This window comes from Haemaphysalis longicornis, unplaced genomic scaffold, assembly GCF_048455015.1.
Source record: "Haemaphysalis longicornis isolate Haplotype H1 unplaced genomic scaffold, Haemaphysalis longicornis Haplotype H1 scaffold_10, whole genome shotgun sequence".
NCBI classification, from domain to species: domain Eukaryota; kingdom Metazoa; phylum Arthropoda; class Arachnida; order Ixodida; family Ixodidae; genus Haemaphysalis; species Haemaphysalis longicornis.
Genome location: NW_027526204.1, coordinates 19,691,526 through 19,715,318, shown reverse-complemented (window position 1 = coordinate 19,715,318; position 23,793 = coordinate 19,691,526). Strand labels below are relative to the sequence as shown.

Below are 23,793 nucleotides of genomic sequence, written 5' to 3'. Positions count from 1 at the left end.
ATGTCATCTACCGCACTGTGGGGTTCATTCTCTTGAGTTTTATAAAACTTCATCAAAGGCGCTAGTAGCGTCCAAAATATTGAACTGGGTTATACCGGCCAAAATACGCCGCAGTGGGCATAATGTTTTGGTATTTTATATCCAATACATTGGACAGATCTCCAAAGCTGAAACTCAGGAGGATATACCCACGAGTAAAATTCCGCGTATGCTGTCATCGCACCACTAGGTGTTTCCATTCAACTGTAAAAAGGCAGTAAATAAGAATGGAGGGACAGGATTACCAAAATTTTATTTCGGAACTTACAGCAAAATGTTCAAGGTGAATGCTATTGTATCAAGTATAGTGAAGTTACTACTGGTGCAGCATTCACTTTGGCTGCTATATATACAAGCTTTTCATTTCTTACTTCCGCGCGAGCTTTATTGCACGGTGCCGGTAATTATACGTAAAAAGACGTAGCACAACAAAATTTTTTAAAGCCGATATCTCATCATTCAAAATGTAATTTTACATGGTGTACTTCTTGCATCATTCAAGATTCGGTGTTTCGTACAGGACACCCGTTCCTAGCTGCTAGAAACTCAAACAAACAGTACGAATTTTCAGTCATGCGGCAGTAAGTATTCGAATTTTTAAACTTTTCGCAAGCGTAAACGACAATGACTGGTAAGAGTTTTGACGTCTGCGGGATGGCTTCCTCTGAGACCAGTGACTCATTCAGAGGTCGGCGAACTCACTCATGAGTCCACTCACTGAGACTAACTTGGACTCAAACTCACGCGTGAGTTTGAGTTTGAGTGAGCGTGAGGCTAGTGTGGCATGGTGAGTTTGAGCTTGAGTGAGTTTGAGCCGGGTGATCCCGACTGAGTTTGAGTCCGATTGAGTTTGAGTACGCCTGAGACCTAGTGAATTCTGAGTCCATTTTGAGTTCTGAGTACATTTTGAGTTTGAGTCCATTTTGAGTTCTGAGTACATTTTGAGTTTGATTACATATTGAGTTTTGAGTAGATTTTGAGTTCTGAGTACACAGGAGTTTTGATGCCATTTTGAGTTTCAGTACATATGAGTAGCCTAGCAGGCAGCTTTTGTTGGCTGTTAAGCTTAATGCGTCACTGTGGTCTCGGAATTCAGGCTACGTGCGGGTACGGCACGAATCGCGATGTGCATGATCGGTTGGGAGGGAGGGGGTGTCTGATTTTTTTTAGTTTCTTGTTGAATTTTTATGGCCATAAGCACTTCCTGTATACCTAATTTTCGCGGCTGTGCGCGTGAGTGATAATTGTCTGGCGAGGTTATAAAAAAGGGTTGTCTTAACTTTTCCTCCTGACGGATCCACTAAGAGCGTGGGAAAGGGTGGTGGGAAAGCACACGGTGACGCGGGCGTGCTGGTTGTTCGCCTGCTACTGTTAACGGCTTGATAAACTAGGGGTCACAAAGGAAGAGGTGAGAGCCGGGGCGAAATGGGGGCGGGGGCTGTCCTTTCTGCGGTTTCAAATAAATTAGCTGAATTGACTGGCCAGCGCCCCTTAAGACAGAATAATGACCACATTAGATTGGGTGAAAAGTGAAACTGATGAGGGTAAGGTGTGCAAGGTATCAAATGAAAGGTCCGGATTAACGGAATCAAGCTGGGTAAACAAAAAAATGCTTCCTGGTTGTAGTCATCAGGCAGTCACAATGAGTCATAGATTGGGTTGAAACTCAAAATGACGCTGCGAGGGCATGTGGGGAATCAAATTCAAGGTCCCGATCTGGGGAATCATTCGGGACGAAATTGAGTTATGGATGTATCATGACGTAGTCATGGTAAGTCATAGATTCGGTTAAAATTCAAGTTCATGACGCTAGGGCGTGTGGCGTATCAAATTAAAGGTCTCGATGAGGGTAATCACGTGCTTCCTGATTATTATCATGACATAGTCAAAATGGGCCATAAATTAGGGTAAATTTCACAATAATGCCACTGGGTGTCCGGGGCATCAAATTGAAGGTTCTGATAAGGGAAATCACGTGGGACAAAAGTGTGTTAGGGCTATATCATGAGATAGTCTAGGTTAGTCATGTATTGGTTTAATTTCAAATTGATTCCGCTTGGAATGTGATGGGTATCAAATTAATGGTCTTGATGAGGGGAATCACGTGGGAGAAATACAAAACTGCTTCCTGGTTATAACCATTAGATTGTCATGGCGAGTCTTATATTGGGTAAAATTCGAACTGACCCCGCTAAGGCGTGTAGGGTATCAAATTTATGGTCTTGACGAGGGGAATCACGTGGTACAAATAAAAAAGGCTTCGTAGTTCCAATCATGAGATAGTCATTATGAGTCATAGATTAGGTTAAATTCAAGGTGAGGCCGCTGAAGCATTTGCGGCGTCAAATTGAAGGTTCCAGTGAGGGGAATCACGTCGGACACCTATATTATGCGTCCTGGTTACAGTCATGAGAGTCATGGTTATTTTGACTGGTATGAATTTAATATGACCCTGCTAGGGTGTGTGGGGTATCAAATTAAAGGTCTCGTCGAGGGGGATCACGTGGGACAAATATAAAAATGCTGTCTGGTTATAATTATGAGGATATAGCAAAAGGTATATAGGAAAAGGTACACACTCACACTAACACTCACACTCACACGCTCACTCACTCACTCACACTCACTCACTCACTCACTCACACTCACACTCACACTCACTCACTCACACTCACACTCACACTCTCACTCACACTCACACTCTCACTCTCACTCTCACTCACACTCTCACTCTCACTCTCACTCTCACTCACACTCTCACTCTCACTCTAACTCATACTCATACTTTCACTCACACTCACACTCACACTCACAATCAAACTCGCACTCTTACTCACACTCACACTCACACTCACACTCAACTCAACTCACACTCACACTCTCACTCTTACTCACACTCACACTCACACTCTCACTCTCACTCTCACTCTCAATCACACTCACACTCACACTCTCACTCACACTCTCACTCTCACTCTCACTCACACTCTCACTCTCACTCTCACACTCACACTCACACTCACACTAACACTCTTACTCTTACTCTTACTCTCACTCTCACTCACACTGCACTCTCACTCTCACTAACCCAGGCGGCGCAGAAAGTGTGCCCCAAGACCGGCCCGTCTATGGCCGCTTTCTGGCATGTCCGGCCAGCATCCAGGTTCTGGCAGCCACTGATCATGTGTTGAACGGCCAACATTCGGCAACCAGCGCTTCGGCATTTTTCCGTCCGCCCGTGTCCGGGCGCACAACGGCAGCTAACCGGCTGCCAGATATTCAGTTCTTTTACGGATGCCGATGTTGAGAAAGAGAACGGCCGAAGTACGGCCTTAGGGCATCCGTTTTTTCTTCGGGAAGCGGTAATCGGCCGAAGCACGGCAAGCGACCGGCCACAGAATATGCGTATTCTTGCGGCAGTTGGTGTTCGAAAGGAGACCGGCCGGAGCGCGGCTGCCGTGCATTCGTTGTTTCAACGGTGAACCGCGCGTCCGGCGGACGTACGGCCCCAGAATATACGTTTTGCATTCGGTTAGCTGTCTTCGGCCGAATTACGGCCAGCGAATGGCCACAGAATATTTGGCAACCGGTGTTCAAGAGGAGACCGGCCTACGTAAGGTATCTGGTTATACGTCCTTTTTTCGGCAAACGGCATCCAGCCGAACAACGGCTCGCGCCTGGGCACCGAGAATTCATGCACAGACGTGTTTGGAAGGAGACCGACCGGTTTTTTTCTGGGGGGACAAAGAGCCGTTAGGGAGCCGAACGACGGGGACGCGTTTTTCATCCGCTCCGTGTTTCTACGTTTTAAATGAACGAACATCGTTTGTGAAACAGTAATGAGTGTTCTCGGTGAACGGGCAAGGTACAAGGACTCACTGGGCATTAGCAGGGGACCTTTTAGGCCATCGAAATGTCATTTATTGCCACAAGAAGACTGTGCCACACCGACGGGTGAGCTAAGCCTCGCCAGTCATCGCCGCTACCACGCTTCTGCCTCCGGCTTCGTCGAAGCATCATCTCGAGGCTATTCGCCCGCTCAAGAAATGGAGAGCATTGGAGACATCGATCCCCCAGAGATGTCCGATCCGAAATGGGGATGGTTGACCAAAATAACTGGCCTTCAAGGGCGTCGAGCAAGCGGCAACCACGCAGGAGCTAAACCGCCACCATGTCAAGGACTCCCCACCAAAGAAAGGCAAGTGCGAGCAAAAGCGCAAGTTATTCTGCTTACAATTAATCTGCGACAAGCAATGTTGCACTATGTTGTTGGTGATAAACGTAGAAGAGACTCGCTCGTGCATTGGTAGGATCAACTTCATGCCCTGCACTATGTTACTTCAGGGGATTTTACGACTGCCTATTTAGAAAAAAATTATTTTAAGTTTGCGATAACAACAGAGCCTTGTCACTGACGAAGCCTAGCTGTTAATTTAGTTCCGATGTTTGAAGGTGAGCTTAGCTGCTCTTGGGACATGACTCATTTGATTAAACATAATCGCCAGCATCCTAGCAAACACGGATTTTGTCAGGATTTTCTTGCTCAACGCAGATTGTTGAGTTCACGCACGATTTGGCTCTTGCAATAGATAAGCTTAAAGTGGTTGACTGTATATTCTTGGACTGCAGAAAAGCAAATGATGGTGTTGCATATCACCTTCTGCGTAGTACATTTCATCCTGTGAACTGAATGAATCGGTTTTTGCATTGTTATTACTATTGGCCCTATAGCTTTGTTCAAAAGTACTGTGTAGTTAACCGGACTATAGCGAATGAACGTGATTCCGTATACCTGCAGCTTTATTCGCATTTAATAACATCCTGGTGTGCTGAATCAGAAAAGTTTTTGGATGTTAAACAGTGTGTTAACAGCACCTTTACAAGAAAACCTTCATTCCAATTGGATACGTATACCGTAAATTATGCTGCTGTGACAACGGCCGAGGAATATAAATACCTAGGAGTTTATTTAGGGAGCGGTTAGAGGTTAAATAGGCAGGTTCACACCATAAAAGTTACGGCTGCATATGTTTTTGGCTTTCTGAGACGAAATTTCAGTGAACCTTCATCTAACTGAAAAGAACAACCGTATTTCACTCATGTGCGCTCAATCTTGGAGTACGCATGTGTTTCCGTGGATCCCTACACCAAAGAGCTCGTTGATACGCTCGAAAACATGCAGAATATGTCAGTGCAATTCGTATTAGGTAATTGGCACGCTCAACTTAGCATGAGAGAAAGTAAAAGTAAACTGAAATGGCAGGACGTGAAAGATCACAGAAGAAACCACAGGTTTAACTTTTTTCGTAATATCTATTATTCGAAAACTGTTGTAGAAGGGGAGAAGTATGTCCAAGCGCCATTCTACATATCTCAAAGTGACACCGCTAGCCTAAAGCAAATTATTAACTTTTCTTTAAAGGTGACGCCTTGCGCGATTCCTTTTATTTTACATCAATGCTGCAGTGTAATTATCTTCCACCTATGATTGCATTAACTGTTTATATTGACGATTTTCAGCGCGCTTTGTAGAATTATTTTGTTATTTTGTCTCATATTTAATGCTTAGTGTTATGTATCTCCCTTCTGTAATGCATGCAAAGGAAAGCAGGTATCAAATAAACAAATAAATAAATAAATAAATAGATAAAACAATGAATAAATAAATGAATAAAAATAAATAAATAAATAAATAAACAAATAAAAACAATAAATAAATAAATAAATAAATAAATAAATAAATAAACTTCCAGAGGTGCAAGTTTGCCTCCGACGGGTTGAGAACCCTACGCATTCAACCTTGACCAATAAAATATTTATTGCCCTATTCGTTGCAGTATGCAAGGTTTCCTGTATACATGCTACCATTGCTATGTTATTGGTTTGAAACAAATTATGTAACTCTAATTTTACGCCTTTCCTTGCGTGAACACAAAGGGATACAACTGCAGCCACCTGAAGCAGGGCGTCATTCGCGACGCGTCTAGAATTTTTTGAACGTAGTATGACATTAGAAGAGAATTAAGTTCTTTTGGACTATTGAGTGGTGTGGACGTACACTCATGAAAACAACATTAAAATAGATTGAAAATGAAAGTACCTGTTCGCTCCTTCTTAGGATCAGCCCTGCGCAAGATCATCAGAAAAGTTGATCGAGTAGAAAATGTCTTTGCAAAAAAAATGGGCAAAAAACTGGACATACTTTTTTGTGAAGGAGTTATATTAAATGCTCCTGAGTGTTTTGTTGAGAACCAAAACGCTTCGTAAAGGCATTCACGCCGGTTTTATATACAACAAAATTGGTCAAGCAACTGTTATAAAAATAGTTTATGTAGTCATAGCATGAAAGTGTTCCGGAATATTGCCCTAAAAGAAATTGGCTAAAAGCGGCGCAATTTATCTCTCTGAAATTCAACCCACTAAAGTATGCGCCCTCCGCTGCCCCCCCCCCTTCTCTTTCCCCGTTTATTACAGGTAAGCCGCCCCACAGAGGATATCAGGATCTGGACAATACATCTATTCAAGCTCTACAAAGAACTGAATATTTTCTGTGTTCGGCAGTAAAAGAGGCACAGCAATTAAAGGGCCGACAATTTGTGAGCACTGTTTAATAAATTAATTTTGCTGTCAACTGAGGCTGGTAATTAAGCAAAGCTGCGCTGAAAGCTTGACGGCTGGTGCTTGCGCGCGAACTCACTTTGATGTGGCTGCATTGGACCCAAAATGCTGGGTTTGTGCTGCTTCTGCACTGCGCGAATGAGTCATCTGCTTGCGCGACATGCAGTGACCGGCCTCAGTACAGCTAACGTACTGTGGCTGAACTCCAATGCCCGTAGCACGGCCGTATTTCCAGTAGCTGTAGTCCGGCTGGAGTCCGACGACCGCATCTCGGCTGTCCTCCGGCGGACGTACTTCGGCCGTACACGGGTGGCTTTGGAGTGGCCGGAGCCCTGCGGCTGGAATCTGGCCGTATGACCGTAAGCCGGTCGACTGGCCGACGGACACTGGCCGTTGGACAGCCATCGGAGTACGGCCGTATACGGCCAGAAGGTCCACATTTGGACATGGGCCGAACATGGCTGCCGGAAAACGGCCGGACAGAAAATCACCGGCCAAAGTACACCGGCCTGTTTTAGGCCGAACAGTCCTGTGCTGCCTGGGAACACTCACACTCTCACTCTCACTCACACTCACACTCACACTCAACCCACACTCTCTCTCTCACTCACTCACCCTCTCACTCTCACACTCTCACTCATACTCACACTCTCACTCTCACTCTCACAAACACTCACACTCTCACTCACACTAACACTCGCACTCTCACTCAGTCATATTCATACTCTCACATTCACTCTCACACTCACACCCTCACTCTCACTCACACTCACACTCACTCTCACTCTCACACGCTCACACTCACACTCTCACACTCACTCCACTCACACTCACTCATACTCACACTCACACTCACACTCTCACTCTCACTCACACTCTCACTCACACTCGCCCTCTCACTCTCACTCATGCTCTCACTCTCACACTCTCACTCACAGGCACACTCACACTCTCACTCTCACTATCACTCTCAGTCACACTCACACTCACACTCACTCACACTGTCACTCACGCTCTCACTCTCACACTCTCACTCTCACTCTCACTCACACTCTCCCTCACAGGCACACTCACACTCTCACTCACACTCACACTCTCACTCACAATCACACTCTCACTCTGTCACACTCACACTCTCACTCTCAGTCACACTCACACTCTGACTCACACTCACACTCTCACTCACACTCTCACTCTCACTCACACTCTCACTCTGACACTCTCACTCACAGGCACACTCACACTCTCACTCACACTCACACTCTCACTCTCACTCTCACTCACCCTCTCACTCTCGCTCTCGCACTCTCACTCCCACTCTTACTCTTACTCTTACTCACACTCTCACTTTCCCTCTCACTCATACTCTCACTCTCACACTCACACTCACTCACACTCTCACTCTCACTCACATTCTCACACACTCACACTCACACTCTCATTCTCACTCAACTCTCACTCACACCCTCACTCCCACCCTCACTCTCAGTCACACTCACGCTCTCACTCTCACCCATACTCGCACTCTAACTCTCACTCACACTCACACTCACACTCTCACTCACACTCTCACTCTCACTAACATGCACACTCATACTCTCACTCTCACTCACACTCACACTCTCACTCACACTCACACTCTCACTCACACTCTCACTCACACTCACACTCTCACTCACTCACACTCAACTCACACTCTCACTCTCCCTCACTCACACTCTCACACTCTCACTCACACTCACACTCACTCACACTCACACTTACACTCTCACTCTCAGTCACACTCTCACTCACACTCACACTTTCACTCTCACTCACAATCACACTCACATACTCACTCTCACTCTCACTCTCAGTCACACTCACACTCTCACTCACTCACACTCACACTCACACTCTCACTCTCCCTCTCACTCTCACTCACGCTCTCACTCTCACTCTCACACTCTCACTCTCTCTCACTCTCACTCTCACTCTCACTCTTACTCTTATTCACACTCACACGCACACTCTCACTCTCACTCTCATTCTCACACTCTGACTCTTACTCTTACTCTTACTCACTCTCACTCACACTCTCACTCTCACTAACATGCACACTCATACTCTCACTCTCACTCACACTCACACTCTCACTCACACTCACACTCACACTCTCACTCACACTCACACTCTCACTCACTCACACTCAACTCACACTCTCACTCTCCCTCACTCACACTCTCACACTCTCACTCACACTCACACTCACACTCTCACTCACTCACACTTACACTCTCACTCTCAGTCACACTCTCACTCACACTCACACTTTAACTCTCACTCACAATCACACTCACATACTCACTCTCACTCTCACTCTCAGTCACACTCACACTCTCCCTCTCACTCTCACTCTCACTCACGCTCTCACTCTCACTCTCACACTCTCACTCTCTCTCACTCTCACTCTCACTCTTACTCTTATTCACACTCACACGCACACTCTCACTCACACTCATACTCACACTCACACTCAACTCACACTCTCACTCTCACTCTCACTCTCACTCACTCACACTCTCACACTCTCACTCACACTCTCACTCACTCACACTCTCACTCACACTCTCACTCTCAGTCACACTCACCCTCACACTCACACTCACACTCTCACTCTCACTCACACTCTCACTCTCACTCACACTCTCACTCTCTCACTCTCACTCTCACTCTTACTCTTATTCACACTCACACGCACACTCTCACTCACACTCATACTCACACTCACACTCAACTCACACTCTCACTCTCACTCTCACTCACTCACACTCTCACACTCTCACTCTCACTCACACTCACACTCACACTCTCACTCTCAGTCACACACTCACACTCTCACTCACACTCACACTCACACTCACACACTCACTCTCACTCTCACTCAAACTCACACTCACACTCTCACTCTCACTCACTCCCACTCCCACTCTCACTTTCACTCACAGTCTCACACTCTCACACTCTCACTCTCACTCTCACTCTCTCACTGTCTCAATCTCTGTGAGGCCATTTGAGTTCTGAATTCATTTTGAGTTCTCAGCCCATTTTGAGTTCTGAGTTCATTTTGAGTTTTGAGTACATTTTGAGTTTTGAGTACATTTTGAGTTTTGAGTACATTTTGAGTTTTGAGTATATTTTGAGTTTTGAGTACATTTTCAATTTGAGTACATTTTGAGTTTTGAGTCCATTTTGAGTTTTGAGTCCATTTTGAGTTTTGAGTTCATTTTGAGTTTGAGTGGATTTTGAGTTTTGAGTCCATTTTGAGTTTGAGTACATTTTGAGTTTTGAGTACATTTTGAGTTTTGAGTCCATATTGAGTTTGAGTACATTTTGAGTTTGAGTACATTTTGAGTTTTGATTACATTTTGAGTTTGAGTACATTTTGAGTTCTGAGTACATTTTGAGTTTTGAGTCCGAGTGAGTTCTGAGTTTTGCGCTCAATGTGAGTTTGAGTTTGAGTGAGCGTAGATGTGCTGCTCAGCATTGAGTCTGAGTTTGAGTGAGTGGTGATTCGAAAAAAAATTGTGAGTGAGTTTGAGTGAGTCGCGCCAACTTTGCCGAGGTATGGACTCATTAATTGCTTTTGAGAAATTGAGCGAGACGAGATGAGTGAGTACACTAAACAAGTGGATCCCGAGAACGTTGTGCTCCAACAGCGTTAAGATTAGATCGCTAAAAAAATTCAACCGCATGACCGCTACTCAACTCGCGCTCATCTGCAACTCGTACTCAACTTATGCTATGTGCACTGTCATAGCATAAATCCGCCTGAATAGCTATAGTTTCCCCTTGAGTTAAAGCTGGTAGTTTTTGCACCTGCTTCCTGTCTCTCTTTCACCCTTAGAACTCTGCCCTTTCTCTCCGCTTCCACTCAAAAACGCGCCCGTTTGCTCACTCGCTGATCAAATAAGTGTCTCAGGCACCGAGTACACGTACTACCTCTGCCAAATGTTTGGACTGCGCGCTCCCGTGTTTGCGTATTTTCTGTTGCGACAGTGAAGTCTCGTATCGCTTTGGTGTGCAACTATCCATACAAGCTGCTCCACTAGCTCAGTAGCGCTGCCCTCTCTCGAGACATTCGGAAGCAGGATTTCGTACGACCCTGTCCTGTATTACCAACTTGAACACCCAGTTGGTCACGTTTTTTTCAGGCGAGTCGTGAATTCGGTCTCTGGTTCTCAATGAGAGGACGTATCCTACTCCAGTGAACGCTGTGGTTACCCAGTGAAACAGCTTTCAAGAACTTCCTTTGAATTGCGTTGTCCAAAGCAAGACGTGGAGATTATTCCTAAGCCATTACTACAGGTATCCCAGCTCATCTACAAGGTTTGTTGGCAGCCTAGAGAAGACGCTGAACACATGCCATGCATAATTGAAGCTTTATGACTGGTCTTCAGGAGTAACCCTTTATCCGTGTAAATTGTTAGCGAGTATGATTTTACGCCAGTGCCAGTTTTTTAATCTTCATTTTTTACGTCAAAACATCTGTGCCTGAGGTGATGAAAATATATTTTTTTTAAAAGTCAAGTTGTCACAACAATACTCAAAGCGTAATTTTTTGTCCTTCATGGCTTCCGCGCAAAATTGCTTCACTCGATATTACACAGAATAGAAACCAGCATTTGAGCAATTTGTCAACACACAAATTTTACTTGGGTTAGTTTGCACATACTTTCTGAGAACCCAACAAAACATTTCGCATGGCATTAATCAGAAGTTTACTATCAACCCGTAATGTTGCTATATTGTGGAACTTGATTTCATCGTTCTCGCTGTTGTACATTACTTTGATTAGGCGGTCACGGTCAACGTCACCCATAAAATATTGCAATTCCTGTCACCGCCTTGCTTGTGATAGTTTTCTGATAATACAAAAGCAACTGGTTCCTCCTTTACCACAATAGACTGAGTTCTAGAAACAGTGGCGCATGTTGTGTTGTTGGCTGCGACATCTTCTTTAGAGGCTGCGTTAGAAGGAAGCACAAGGTAAATGAGCTTGCACCCTGTTGGACGACGAACGTCTGCGAGAAGCAGCACAAAAAATGCACACGCCTGCGTTGCAAATGTACGCCTTGCCATGTCCACGTTTTGTCACATGTCGAAGTTTGCGCTCCATCCATTTTGACGCCTTTTGCCCAGCAGTGGAGCTGCCTTAATTGCGCTATTTATTTATTTATTTATTTATTTATTTATTTATTTATTTATTTATTTATTTATTTATTCGTATTACCTGCAGCGCCAATAAGGCATTACAGCAGGGGGGTATATGCAAATACATGAAAACGATTCATCACGTGGGAAAAAAAAGAAAACTGACATGAGAATAAGTGGTACAAATCTGCACAATAGCGCGTCAAATGTACAAGCAGTGTCACAACGAAAAATTTACATGTGCGACAAAAACGTGTGGAACAGAGCATCAGATGTACAATTAACAATATTACTTGGGCACAAAGAACGAATCATTGGGCGCTAGGGCCCAAAGAACGAATCACCACTCAAAGTGTCCTGATGAAGATCACGGAACTCATGGTGTAAAATAAAGCAATAAAAGTCACGTTCAACTATGTGGTAGCCACGTCTCTACTTTGTAGCCGCCATGCACATAGTGAAGCAAACATTGCGGACAAGGACGCCAGCGGAAGCAGGCAACAATGGAGGCATACGTTCGTATTCATTGCATGTTGAGTGTTGAGGTATCGCCGTAGTTTTCGAGTGAAGGAATCTAATAAATTGCCTATGGATACAACGAATAAGTAGCGGCGCGCAGACATCGCCGTCACCAAGCTGCGCTCACTCCGAAATACTTCTCCTTGCAGCTCATTTGAATGAAGTGAGGACCCAACAAAATCTTATCCCCGCTGCCAAGAACAATCTCTGGTTCGCTGAGATGAATAAACACCCTACTTACACAACAGCGTGACACTTTCTAATCCGAGGAAACGGATTGAACGGAACCACCTTTCCATATCTCATTTTAACGTCTACATATCTCTCCTACACTGATTCCGCAAAAGACATTAAGGCCTTTATTAGATGGTGGATGATCCCAGGCTTTGACCGCAGTACATCCCTTGTTTCTGCCTTCAAACAGTGCGAGAAAACTGCAATATTTCACCGCAAAATGTCTGCATGTTGGCTACCATCGATATTTCGCCACACGGAACTTTCTACGAGAATACTGCTGTATCTTTTCCAAGGTGCACTTTGAAGCGGATACATGCACGCTTCTATGGATAACATAGTCTTGTGGTAACAGGTGTATCACATTAGCTTTCGCAAACGCCAATGTATAATAGCTTTAAAAAATTCAGACCAAGTGCATTCCGGCTTTCTTGCGGCAAACTTATTCGCGGGTGCTGACCTAGCAACGCATTTTCCCGGTATTACGCATTTTGCCTTGCTTCGCCGTATACACATTCACTGAGATGTCTGACAGTCAGATAGAACAATGCTGCCTAGTAGAACGTTTACCAGCCACGGGCGCGTCCCGATGTCTAGAAATTGCGGCAAGTCCCTCTTAGATAAACCGTGTTCGTCATTGACGCGCTTCGCACACGCAACGACCACGGAAAAAGTATGGCCACATATCATCCCAAAGTGAAAAATACGGCAGTCCTCACCAGGGAAAGCTTGTTGGGGCTAAAAGCAGGGCTTAGGATGCTCCTCAGTTCCTTCCAGCGATTTCCTGTTGCGTTTATAAGCATCCTGTTTTCCAGTTCCGGGACATAGCCGACACCAATTACCGTCTGTACAGAAAAAAACACAAAGATAAGATGTCTGCTTTACGTGGCAATAAATAAATCGTAAAACGAATGACATTGCGCGTAAGAAACTGCGTAGCGAGTACAGTCTTCAGGTGATCGCTGACTACACGCATTGAAACCGTGACAGTGGGTTGATACGGTGCACTTGCAGCAGTTCACCTGACCCACCCTAGAGGAGCACAAAACCTGTAGGTTGCACCATTTCTCTCTCTCTCTCTCTATCCCTCTCTCTTTCTATATATATATATATATATATATATATATATATATATATATATATATATATATATATATATATATATATATATATATATATATATATATATATATATATATATATATATATATATATATATTCTGAACGATATATTTATATCGTTGAGAAAATGGTTAACTCACGTTTAAAAACAAAAACAGGGTTATACTGACGTTCCGACTGGAGCCCCAGTCTTCATCTGAGAACCATCATCTGAGAACTCAGATGAAAACTGGGCCTCCAGTCGAAACGTCAGTAAAATACTGTTTTTGTTTTCACTCGTGAGTCAACCGTTTTCTGAACTATTTCTTCTGGCTTAAAATAATAGGTTTAACGTTTCGGCCGAGGGACCGGCCTTCGTCAGAATAACCGCAGTGGCTGTAGTCACAGAGCATATAAAGGTGATCGTTGCAAGGTCACGTGAGGGGATGACAAAGTAAACAATTCAAATTCAATATACCGAGGCCCCATGGACAATCTTTTCGGATGAATACAACATAATAATAAGTCCGGCATGTGCAGTATAGAAAATAAGCAATGCCAAGCACACACGCGCACAAACATTAGGGGGAGAGAGAAGTCGATAGCAATATTGATTACGGTCGCTGATGCATGCAACTACGTTTTCCTGCGCTTTCATTTAACCCCGTGCTTTTGTTTCAAATTTAAATATCAGAAAGAATTCGCGGACTTCCCTGTCATGATGCGTACCGAAGCCAGACTCAAGTATCATCGCTTTGATATGGTGAAATGAGTGTCCCGCGACATCGGCATGCTTTGATATCGGTAGGTGAGGTAGTGTAGAGATATGAGCTTTGTGGTTATTGAACCGCTGCCGGAAGGGGGTTTTGGTCTCGCCAACATACTACATTTTACAGATATCGCATTCAAGTAGACAAACCACGTTGCTCGTGTCGCAAGCATAGTTCCCATTTATCTTTACTCTGAAGTTAAATGCCGTGTTGCTTGCGCTTATGGATGTAGTCATATGATTGCACACCTGGCAATGCGGTTTGTTGCAAGGTCGGCAGCCAGTTGGCACATTACGTTTGTTATTGGATGATGTAAGCAGGGCACGCAAATCTTGCGATATTCTGTACGTTACGCGTGGTGGTTCTCTGAATATTGATTATAATCGCTCACTCTGTAACAGTACGTTATGGTGCTTTTTTAGACCGGCATTTAGATTTTGTGCAGGCGCGGAAAATTTGAGAATCAGGTTTGTATGGGAATAAACCGGTATGCATATTTGAGGAACATGGCGCGGTAACTCACCCCTCGGTTGGAGAAATTGTGGAAGTCCTCTATTAGCACTTTCTTCAAGATGTCCAGGTCATTGATCAGCAAAAAAGGGCGGGCACCATTGTAGAACCTAAGAAGAATTTTGGGAAATTCGGCAGTCATTTTTAGCTCTAATTGTCCCGCCACGCATTTTCCTTTCAGTCTGCACGCAGCACAAGCATTGCAGAGAGGTAAGTGAAAACTTCGACGATTTACAGCAAACTAGCGCTCAATTCTGTCAAGACACACATTCCCCATTTTTTCCATGAGCCGGTAGAACTACCCACCCTATCGCGCACCTGTTCAAAACTCCAAACCTATAGCTACTTTTTATCTCGGTATTGCCGTGCATAGCATTGAAAGTACGGGGTCGATAATTCAGACGTTTTATTGCTGTCAAAGATCCGCGCTCTGTTTGTCTGATTTAAAGCCTAAGTGACAAAACTGCTTTTTGTCCAGAGAACATTTACGATTACAAACTTCCGCCCATACACTTGACAGGTTACCGCACTGTGACCTGTGTCCTCTTTTAAACCTTGATATTGCAACGACCTACGTTCAATAGTATCAACACAAGCTTCGAACATGCGATGACACACGCACTGTCCAAGCAAACGATGTCGTGCAAAACATACTTCCAGATTCCCCTCAGAGTTCTTCAATATATACTTCTGTTGCGAAACTCCGCTTTAGAAACCGGGCGGCGCAATCCCACCTGCTCCGTTCAAGCTAAGCGGAGTCGTAGTGGCGCGCCCATTGGGGCCAAGAACTGAACTTCGATAAACTATTACTTGATCACAATATTTTTGTAAATAATGCTTCCTTACTTCATTAAAAGACATTGCGTAAATAAATTCACTTTAGTTTTCACGGCTTTTTTTATTTACAGCTGCAGCCTCAAGCAGTTGAGTACTACTTAAACTTTCTGCCGACAGACGACAGGCTCCTTAACTTTCCCCAGAGCAGGGAGCACCAACCGAATACCAGCTTTTGATACATGAGACCTAAGGGGAGTTTCGCAACTGGTATACATCCAGTAACTCTAGATTCCCTTAACTTGCTTTCCTGCTTGCGGCTAATAGCCACTAGTCAAATATAACTACTTACTACTCGACATGGTTTCAAACTCTTCCCCGCTAAAATTGTTGCCGAGATTTACGTCGCCTGTGTGATTTGAAATCTTCAGGACGTTTATTTTCTTCTTCGGCTAAAAAGGATTTAGAACCGCTTCAGCAGGATTATATTTCCCCGCTATTTATCACTGACCGAATATACGTACAGCGAGCTACTCCAGCTTTTGAATTTTTAGGAGCGCGCTCCAGAAGCGACCTCATTTTTCATTCAAACAGAATAAATGAAAACCAGAAACCTCTCTGTCTAAAGACGATCAAGCTTGAAACGACAAACTTTTTGCGTGTGAAAATGAAATAGCGATGTTCCAAAAGTCAAAGCCGTTGTAATCAAAGTGAAACCAACGATCAAAGTACACACCGCCTGAGAGCAAAGTGGAAGCCGAGACGACCGCAAACGAGTCCACCGCTAAGTAAACAAGTTCCTCGCCCTCCCCCCCCCCCCCCTCCCAACCTGTCAGTCTTCGCAGTTAAAGCATCGCTTTCGTCCAAAGACCAAATCCGAAGTTATCTTGAACTGAGCCAAAGAGTAGAGTATATCATCGTCGGCTCTGTTACTAGAGATTGAGTGGCTCTAACATACAAGAATTGCACTGGGTGGTTGATCCTGAATAAGAACTTGGGAGCGATGATGGTGTGCAATGTTCTATACGCCAGAGCTGCCACCTGAGCCCAGTGATCTTTCTTGTTTACCTTCAGGCTCTGTGCCTGAGTGCCAATATAAAAGAAAAATGGCGGATCAAACTGAAGGAAGCAGAGGCCAATCTGCTTGTCTATGTCGACGACATTGCCGTTATTTGTAGCAGGGAAGAATGCATGGAGTTGGCTGTGGAAACTATGAAGCAACTTGGTGAGGTCGCGGGGTGTCTAGTAAATTCAGGAGAGGGCCTGGTGTTTTAACATGGTGACTGACTGTTAACGCCGGCGACTTGTGCTAATGCAACTTGGGTCAACACTCCAGTAATGTTCTTTGAACTCTAGTATAATATTATTGCGACAGTGGACCTTACTGAGGAGAAAGCAGAAAAACTGAAAGCAACTGATCTGTTAGTGTTCGTGTGAGCCTCAACTCGCAACTTTTTTGTGTGGAAAGCTTTGGTTTGGAATGCAAGTATTGCTGTCATCATTGCAAAATCGCGGACGCTTTTCGGAAAGGAAAGTGATATTTACGCTTGTTTTAAGGTTTGCGATAAAACCTTGGCTAAGTCACGGCGTCAACGCACTTCACCGCCTACTCTGCGGGTCTTTGACCAGACCGAACTAAAAGAAATTCAAACGCATTCCAGCGGTGCCGGCATTTGTGAAGTGGTTGCCCGACGAGAAGCCTGTTTCGATGATTACGCCTTCGCTCAGGCCAGGGTTGCCCCACGAAACCCGAGTTAAATTATTAGATTACCGAAAAGGAGTGCTTGGCCATCATGTAGGCGCTTACAAAATTTTGACTATTTGTACGGTCATTCTTTTGACGTTGTTGTGGACGACCGCGCATTGTATTGGTTGTCGCTGAAAAACCCGCCGGGCCGTCTTGGTCGCTGGGCTCTTCGACTTTAAGAGCATGACATCCTCGTTGATTGATTGTAGGGTTTAACGCGCCGACGCAACGAAGGCGATGAGGCGCGCCGTAGTGGAGGGCTCTGGATTAATTTTGACCACCTGGGGATCTTTAACGTGCGCCGAAATCTCGAACACACGGGCGTTTTTGCTTTTCGCCTCCACCAGAAAAGCGGCCGCCGCGGCCGGGAATCGAACCCGCGACCTCGTGCTCAGCAGCGCAACGCCTTAGCCATGACATCCTCGTGCTGGACCGTTCCGGCGGGAAGCATTCACAGGCTGACGTTTAGTCTCGCTACCCACCCCAGCGGAAGTCGCGTGATCCATTTCACTTGACTTCGGCTTGTATTCGCAAGCCATCACAGACATGTCAGCTGAGCAGCGCAAGAACCCCTGGATTGCTTCGCCGATTGACTTCCGGTATGGCGTGTCATCTGCTGGAAAGCCTCGTGCGCTGCGCCGACGAACTGCCTACTTTGCGATACGCAACACTCGACACACATCGTGCATCTATTGGGCCCTCTCAAAATTCTCTCCTGATTCTGCGAGCACCAGCTTTGGTCAGCAGGGGGTAGGTTGAAAGATGTTGGGTTCCCCGATAACCTGTTGTCGAGTGTATGTGAGAAGCTCGTGAAATGGGTGAAGTCTGGGTGTTGTTGTGAGCGTAACCGAGACAGGGCAGAGACAGGTGCCCTACATGCACAAGATTTCACACTGTTTGAAAAAAGTGGCGAAACGCCTAATGTTGATGTATTGCTTACTGCCCCTGATAAGATTTCAACTGTTTCAACGGCGGTCGAAAGAAACGCCATTTCATGCTCAGGATCCGGCTTTTGTTATGTCAAACACGCTCATTCGTATGTGGGCTGCCGTGTGGCGGTGGTCTATAAGATACCGTTGAAGTGCAAACGCGCCTATATCAAGCAAACTGGACGCTGTTTGAATATCCGGCTGCGCGCAGATAAAAGCGCCCTAAAAACTGACACGCTTTCAAACCTGGCCACGCATTGCTCGTCATGTAGAAGCCATCCCGTGTGCAAAGAAAGAACTATTTTATATGGACGCCGCGACCAAAACACGCGCGAAATCATGGAGGCAGCCTGCATTCCAAAAATAGGTGATAAGTGTGTAAGTGCCCCCTCCATTTGTGTCTAATCTTGAAGTAGACTATCTGGAAGTTCTCTAACAGAAGGTTCGCTTGTGCCTGGCCAAAGTGATGCAGCATCTTATTTTGTGTGTTTTATTCATGTATACATGATTGCGTTTTTCAAAAAAAGTTCAGTTATTAGTAGCGCTTCATTCCGTCGTAATCGTTTCCCCTGGTTGTCGTTGTTTCTTTGCGCTTTCGTGTCACCATAATGGTAATATAAAGTTGTACGAAGCCGAACATATTCATAAACATCAGAGGTAAAAAAGGGCCAATGTTAGGTTTATTTATTAACCACCTTTTAATACCGGCTTTACTGCTCGGGCTACCCTAAATGGGGTGACGAACATTTGCTGATCAGTTACCAGACGAATTATTTTTTATTTATTGATTTTATTTATGTTTTAGTTATTCCTTCAACAGTGTACATATCCAACAGGAGACCAGGGCTAAAGGCAAAAACCGCCTAATGGGGTCACGGCCCTCTTCCCACGTTAATATATATCAATTCAGTTAATACATTTCACAATTCGATTGCAGCAACTCGCAGCATGTTGCAGAAAGGAAAACACTGAAACTGCGCACTTATGAGTTACAACAAAGTAACACAGACTATTTCCGCAAATGAAAATAAAAACACGACCCTTTATCAGTTTAAACATTACGAGTTTTACTCTCATGCAAAAATTTTATTAGCTTACAATTAGAACATTAAACACAGCTGTTGGGCGAGTTGGCCCATTATGATAGAAACATAGAGCGCGATTTGGACAATGACACAAATAAAGAACGACATGACAAGCGCTCACTTGCAACTAACATTTATTGAAACATCGTCTCGTATTTATACATATATCACTAGGAGCATGTGCACTGGAATACACTAAATGGAAAGCACAAAACAGATCACGGACACAATGCCGCGCATTGCGACTATTGCAAGCCTATCAGGTCTTTGGAAAAATGCAGACCTTCCTTGGATCAGATGCGACTTCTCGGCAGGAGGGATAGTACTGTAACGAGGGGGCTCTTGGAAGAAGAAAAAAGGACAGGTGCATCAGTGATGCATCTTTGCTTTTGCGTGCCAGTGAGTTTGAATTTTTGGAAACTTCACTTTGATTGGGTCCATCATCTTTTTGGTGCTTTGAATTTAGTGTATTCCGTGCGCATGCTCCTAGTGATTCATGTATAAATACAAGACGATGTTTCAATAAATGTTAGTTGCAAGTGAGCGCTTGTTGCCTCGTTCTTTATTTGTGTCGTTGCCCAACTCGCGCTCCATGTTTCAATCATATTACAAGTACAAACACATAAGGAAATACAAAAACGTAAACCATATTAAACAGACACAACCCAAAAGATTTTATTTAGTTGCTAACAGTGTTGCACCCAGTATCCGCACTTACCCGACAATGTTACCGTACTTTTTGATCCACTCCTCAAACAGTATGGCGCCGCCCTGAAAAACAAACGAAAACGCATCGTTTTCATTAAGCAAATCTGCTGGGCAAGTTGGTGCATTGTGAATAAAAAATAGAGCGCGCTTTGGAACACGATGGTAAAGAAGGACGACGGGACAAGCGCTCACTTGCAACTAACATTTATTGAGGCATCGTCTCATTTATACATGAATCATCAGGAGCATGCGCACGCGCACTTCGGTACACTACATGGAACGCTTTTATGCGAGGAGGCCTACATTCGCCAGGCGGGCAGATGTGTGAATGACCGGGCTCGCGAGCATACTTCTTCTCTTAACAATGATACGCGCGCGCATTCACCCGCGCATTGCCAAGTCGTTTGAAAAAATGGAGACCTTTCTTTGAGCAGATTAGAATTCTCGGCAGGAGTGATAATACAGTGGTGAGGGAGCTCTAGGAAGCGTTTTATATTAAGCAGAAAGGGGACAAGTGCGTCAGCCATACTTCTGTGTTTTTGCGTGCCAGCGAGTTTGAATCTTTGAAAGCGTCAATTTGATCATGTTATCTGGTTGATGAGTTCCATGTAGTGTACCGAAGTGCGCGTGCGCATGCTCCTGATGATACATGTGTAAATATGAGACGATGCCTCAATAGAGGTTAGTTGCAAGTGAGCGCTTGTCCCGTCGTCCTTCTTTACCATCGTTGTCCAAGTCGCGCTCTATTTTTTGAATCGTATCGTTTTCACACAAACTGTAAAAAAGAAAGTTTGCAATGTATGGACACCGCTCAATTTGAATATGACATTTTTCGCTCCCAAAGCACAACAAATTGCCGAAATGCGCATCTAAACAAGCAGCAACAAGTTCCACATCTCAAAAGAAGAAGCAGGTGCCTAAAACTATTATGTATAGCAAAAAATGACAATATTTTTTTGGTAGGCTGCTTTGGTGAGGGGCCGAAAGTAAAGCTGTTATTGGGGTGTTTTTTCTGCATGCTTACGAAACGCCAACAGCATAGCAGCAAAAAACGCCTCAATAATGAAGCAAACCCCACTATGCGAACCTATTTTTCAGACATTGGCTTGGTGTGTATACTGCATGAACAGTCCGGCGGTTAAGAAACTTGGTAAGCTTTTGCCACAAATTGTGTCGTCAGGATTACCCGCTAAACTCTACAAGAAATCTTTATTTCTCTCTCTCTCTCTCACGAGACCAAATTTCTTTCCCCTAGTACACTCACAGCTAAAACAAAGCAAAAAAATGGTGATGCACCTAAGTCCTATTACGCGCTTTTAAAGCGAAACCATCATGTCTTAACACAGCAGGGAGGTGGAGGTGCGGGGTACTAAGTCTTTATGCCCTCTACGACATGTCGAAGCCGCCAAGCCAGTCCAACCAGAGAAAGCCCTCGACTGCAAGGATTGCTACCCGAGTTCGGTCTTCTGGCAGAAGGGCCCAAGAGAAGGAACGCTGCAACCAACACCATGGTGCAAGAAACAACGTCGCCAATCATCCTACAGCAGCCCCGAGAACCGCCATCGTTCCGGGGAGCCCCCGCTGAAGACCCCGAAGAATGGTTGGAGAAGCTCGAGCACGTCCGCATCTTCAACAGGTGGGACGACGAAGAAACTTTCCGGCATGTCTTCTTTTACTTAGAAGATGCTGCTCGAACTTGGTTCGAGAACCATGAGAGCTCTTTGACCGACTGGACGCAAATCAAAAGGGAGTTCTTAAAGACTTTCACTACCGTGGTGAGAAAAGAGCGAGCTGCGCTTTTGCTTGAAACTCGAACGCAGCACCCCAACGAAGGAGTCGTGATTTTCGTTGAGGACATGAAGCGACTTTGTCGTAGTGCGGACCCTGAAATGAACGAGGAAAAGAAGCTCAGGTTTCTAATGCGAGGAGTGAAGCAATAGCTTTTTGCTTGTCTAGTCCGTAACCCTCCGAAGACAGTGGCGGAATTCGCGTCTGAGGCGGCCGCGATGGAGAAGACGCTAGAAATTCGAACGAGGCAGTACGACCGCCCTGTCAACGCGCTGTTCTCGGAGACCATCGGTGCCGCAAATGGAAGCTCCGATACAAGCTCCGAGCAGTGGTCAGGGAGGAGCTTCGGAAGCTTTTTCCAATGACGCCGCAACCTCAAGTGGCTTCCCTGACCGACGTAATCCGAGAAGAAGTCCAAAACGCACTGGGAACTTCTACTCCATCGGAAGCACCCCGCGAACCACAAGCCATTACCTACTCCTCGGCTGTTCGTCAACCCCGCCCTGCTCCAACCCGTCGTCAAGAGGCCGAGCCATACCGCCGTTCAATGCCGCCCGCCCGACGCCTTGTAGACCAATACCAGACGCCAAGGAAGGCCGCCGTGTGGCGAACGCCCGATAATCGCCCGCTGTGCTACCACTGCGGAGAGGCCGACCACATCTACCGTCGCTGTCCCTACAAGAGGCTCGGTTTGCGAGGGTTCTCCGTCGACGCCCCACGCCCCCGATACAGCCAGCGCCCTGCTGAGATCGAAGAATACCTCTCAAACACCAACCGAGGACCAGCCCGCTTCAACCGTTCACCGTCGCCCTACCCGTATCAGTCACCGAACTGCCGCAGCAGTGCTGACTTCTCACGTGGAAGGTCCCCCAGCCCACGCGGGGGAAACTAAAAGCAGCAACTTCGGGAGGTAAAGTTGCACAACGGCGGAAAAATGAAAACCCTCCAACGACGCAGCGACTCGCTGAAGACCATCATTCCCGACATTCCCTCAACCCGACGACCCGACCTAGCCCTAACGAGACTCCTGAACACGACGACAGCTACACGGCGCGACGACGACAACGACGATGCACAGTGCCCGACTGTCAACACGTACAAGCAGAGATACGACGCCACGACGAACCCGGAACTCGAGGAAGACTGCATCTGACGTCAAGGTGTTCATCGACGGCTTTGACGTAGTCGCCCTCGTAGACACGGGAGCTGACTATTCGGTAATGAGCGGACCATTTGCGTCTAAACTGAAGAAAGTTATGACCAGATGGGACGGTCCGCACATACGCACAGCAGGAGGCCACCTCGTGACCCCAAGTGGAACGTGCACATCGAGCGTCACCACAGACGGCACAACGTACCCTGCGGCGTTCGTCATTCTGCCTAACTGCTCCCGCGACGTAATTCTTGGAATGGACTTTTTGATGGACAACGGTGCCATAATCGATCTGCAGACCAAGTCAATAACTTTTTCCCCCAATCACTCCATGACGCCGGAACCGAACCCCGAACGACGTGCTGCTGTAAGGATTGCCGATGATCATGTCACCCTGCCACCCCGCGCAAGCTTGATGGTCGCAGTCTACTGTGAAGATGCTGCTCCTGACGTCGACGCTATCGTAGACACCGATTAAAGGGTGCTTCTCAACCGTGGTGTGTCGGTCGCAAGAGGCATTGCGCGCTTCAAGGACCACCAATCCCACATTTTGGTTACGTATTTCACCGAGGAGTACCAGCATTTAAACAAGGGCGCGGCAATTGCATTCCTCGAAGAAGCGCAA

The 23,793-nt window shown here is 45.6% G+C and overlaps 1 protein-coding gene across 1 annotated transcript in view; it reads right to left on the bottom strand.

The window, feature by feature from the left end:
- The window catches only part of LOC144159746 (thromboxane-A synthase-like), a 63,976-nt gene that overhangs the window by 9,920 nt on the left and 30,263 nt on the right, over positions 1 to 23,793 (bottom strand). The window contains exons 2-4 of the mRNA XM_077691443.1: positions 20,238 to 20,290; positions 14,998 to 15,094; positions 13,323 to 13,448 (exon numbers count right to left, since the gene is read on the bottom strand). Of these exons, the coding sequence (XP_077547569.1) occupies positions 13,323 to 13,448; positions 14,998 to 15,094; positions 20,238 to 20,290 (276 nt within the window). The remainder of the gene's footprint in view (positions 1 to 13,322; positions 13,449 to 14,997; positions 15,095 to 20,237; positions 20,291 to 23,793) is intronic.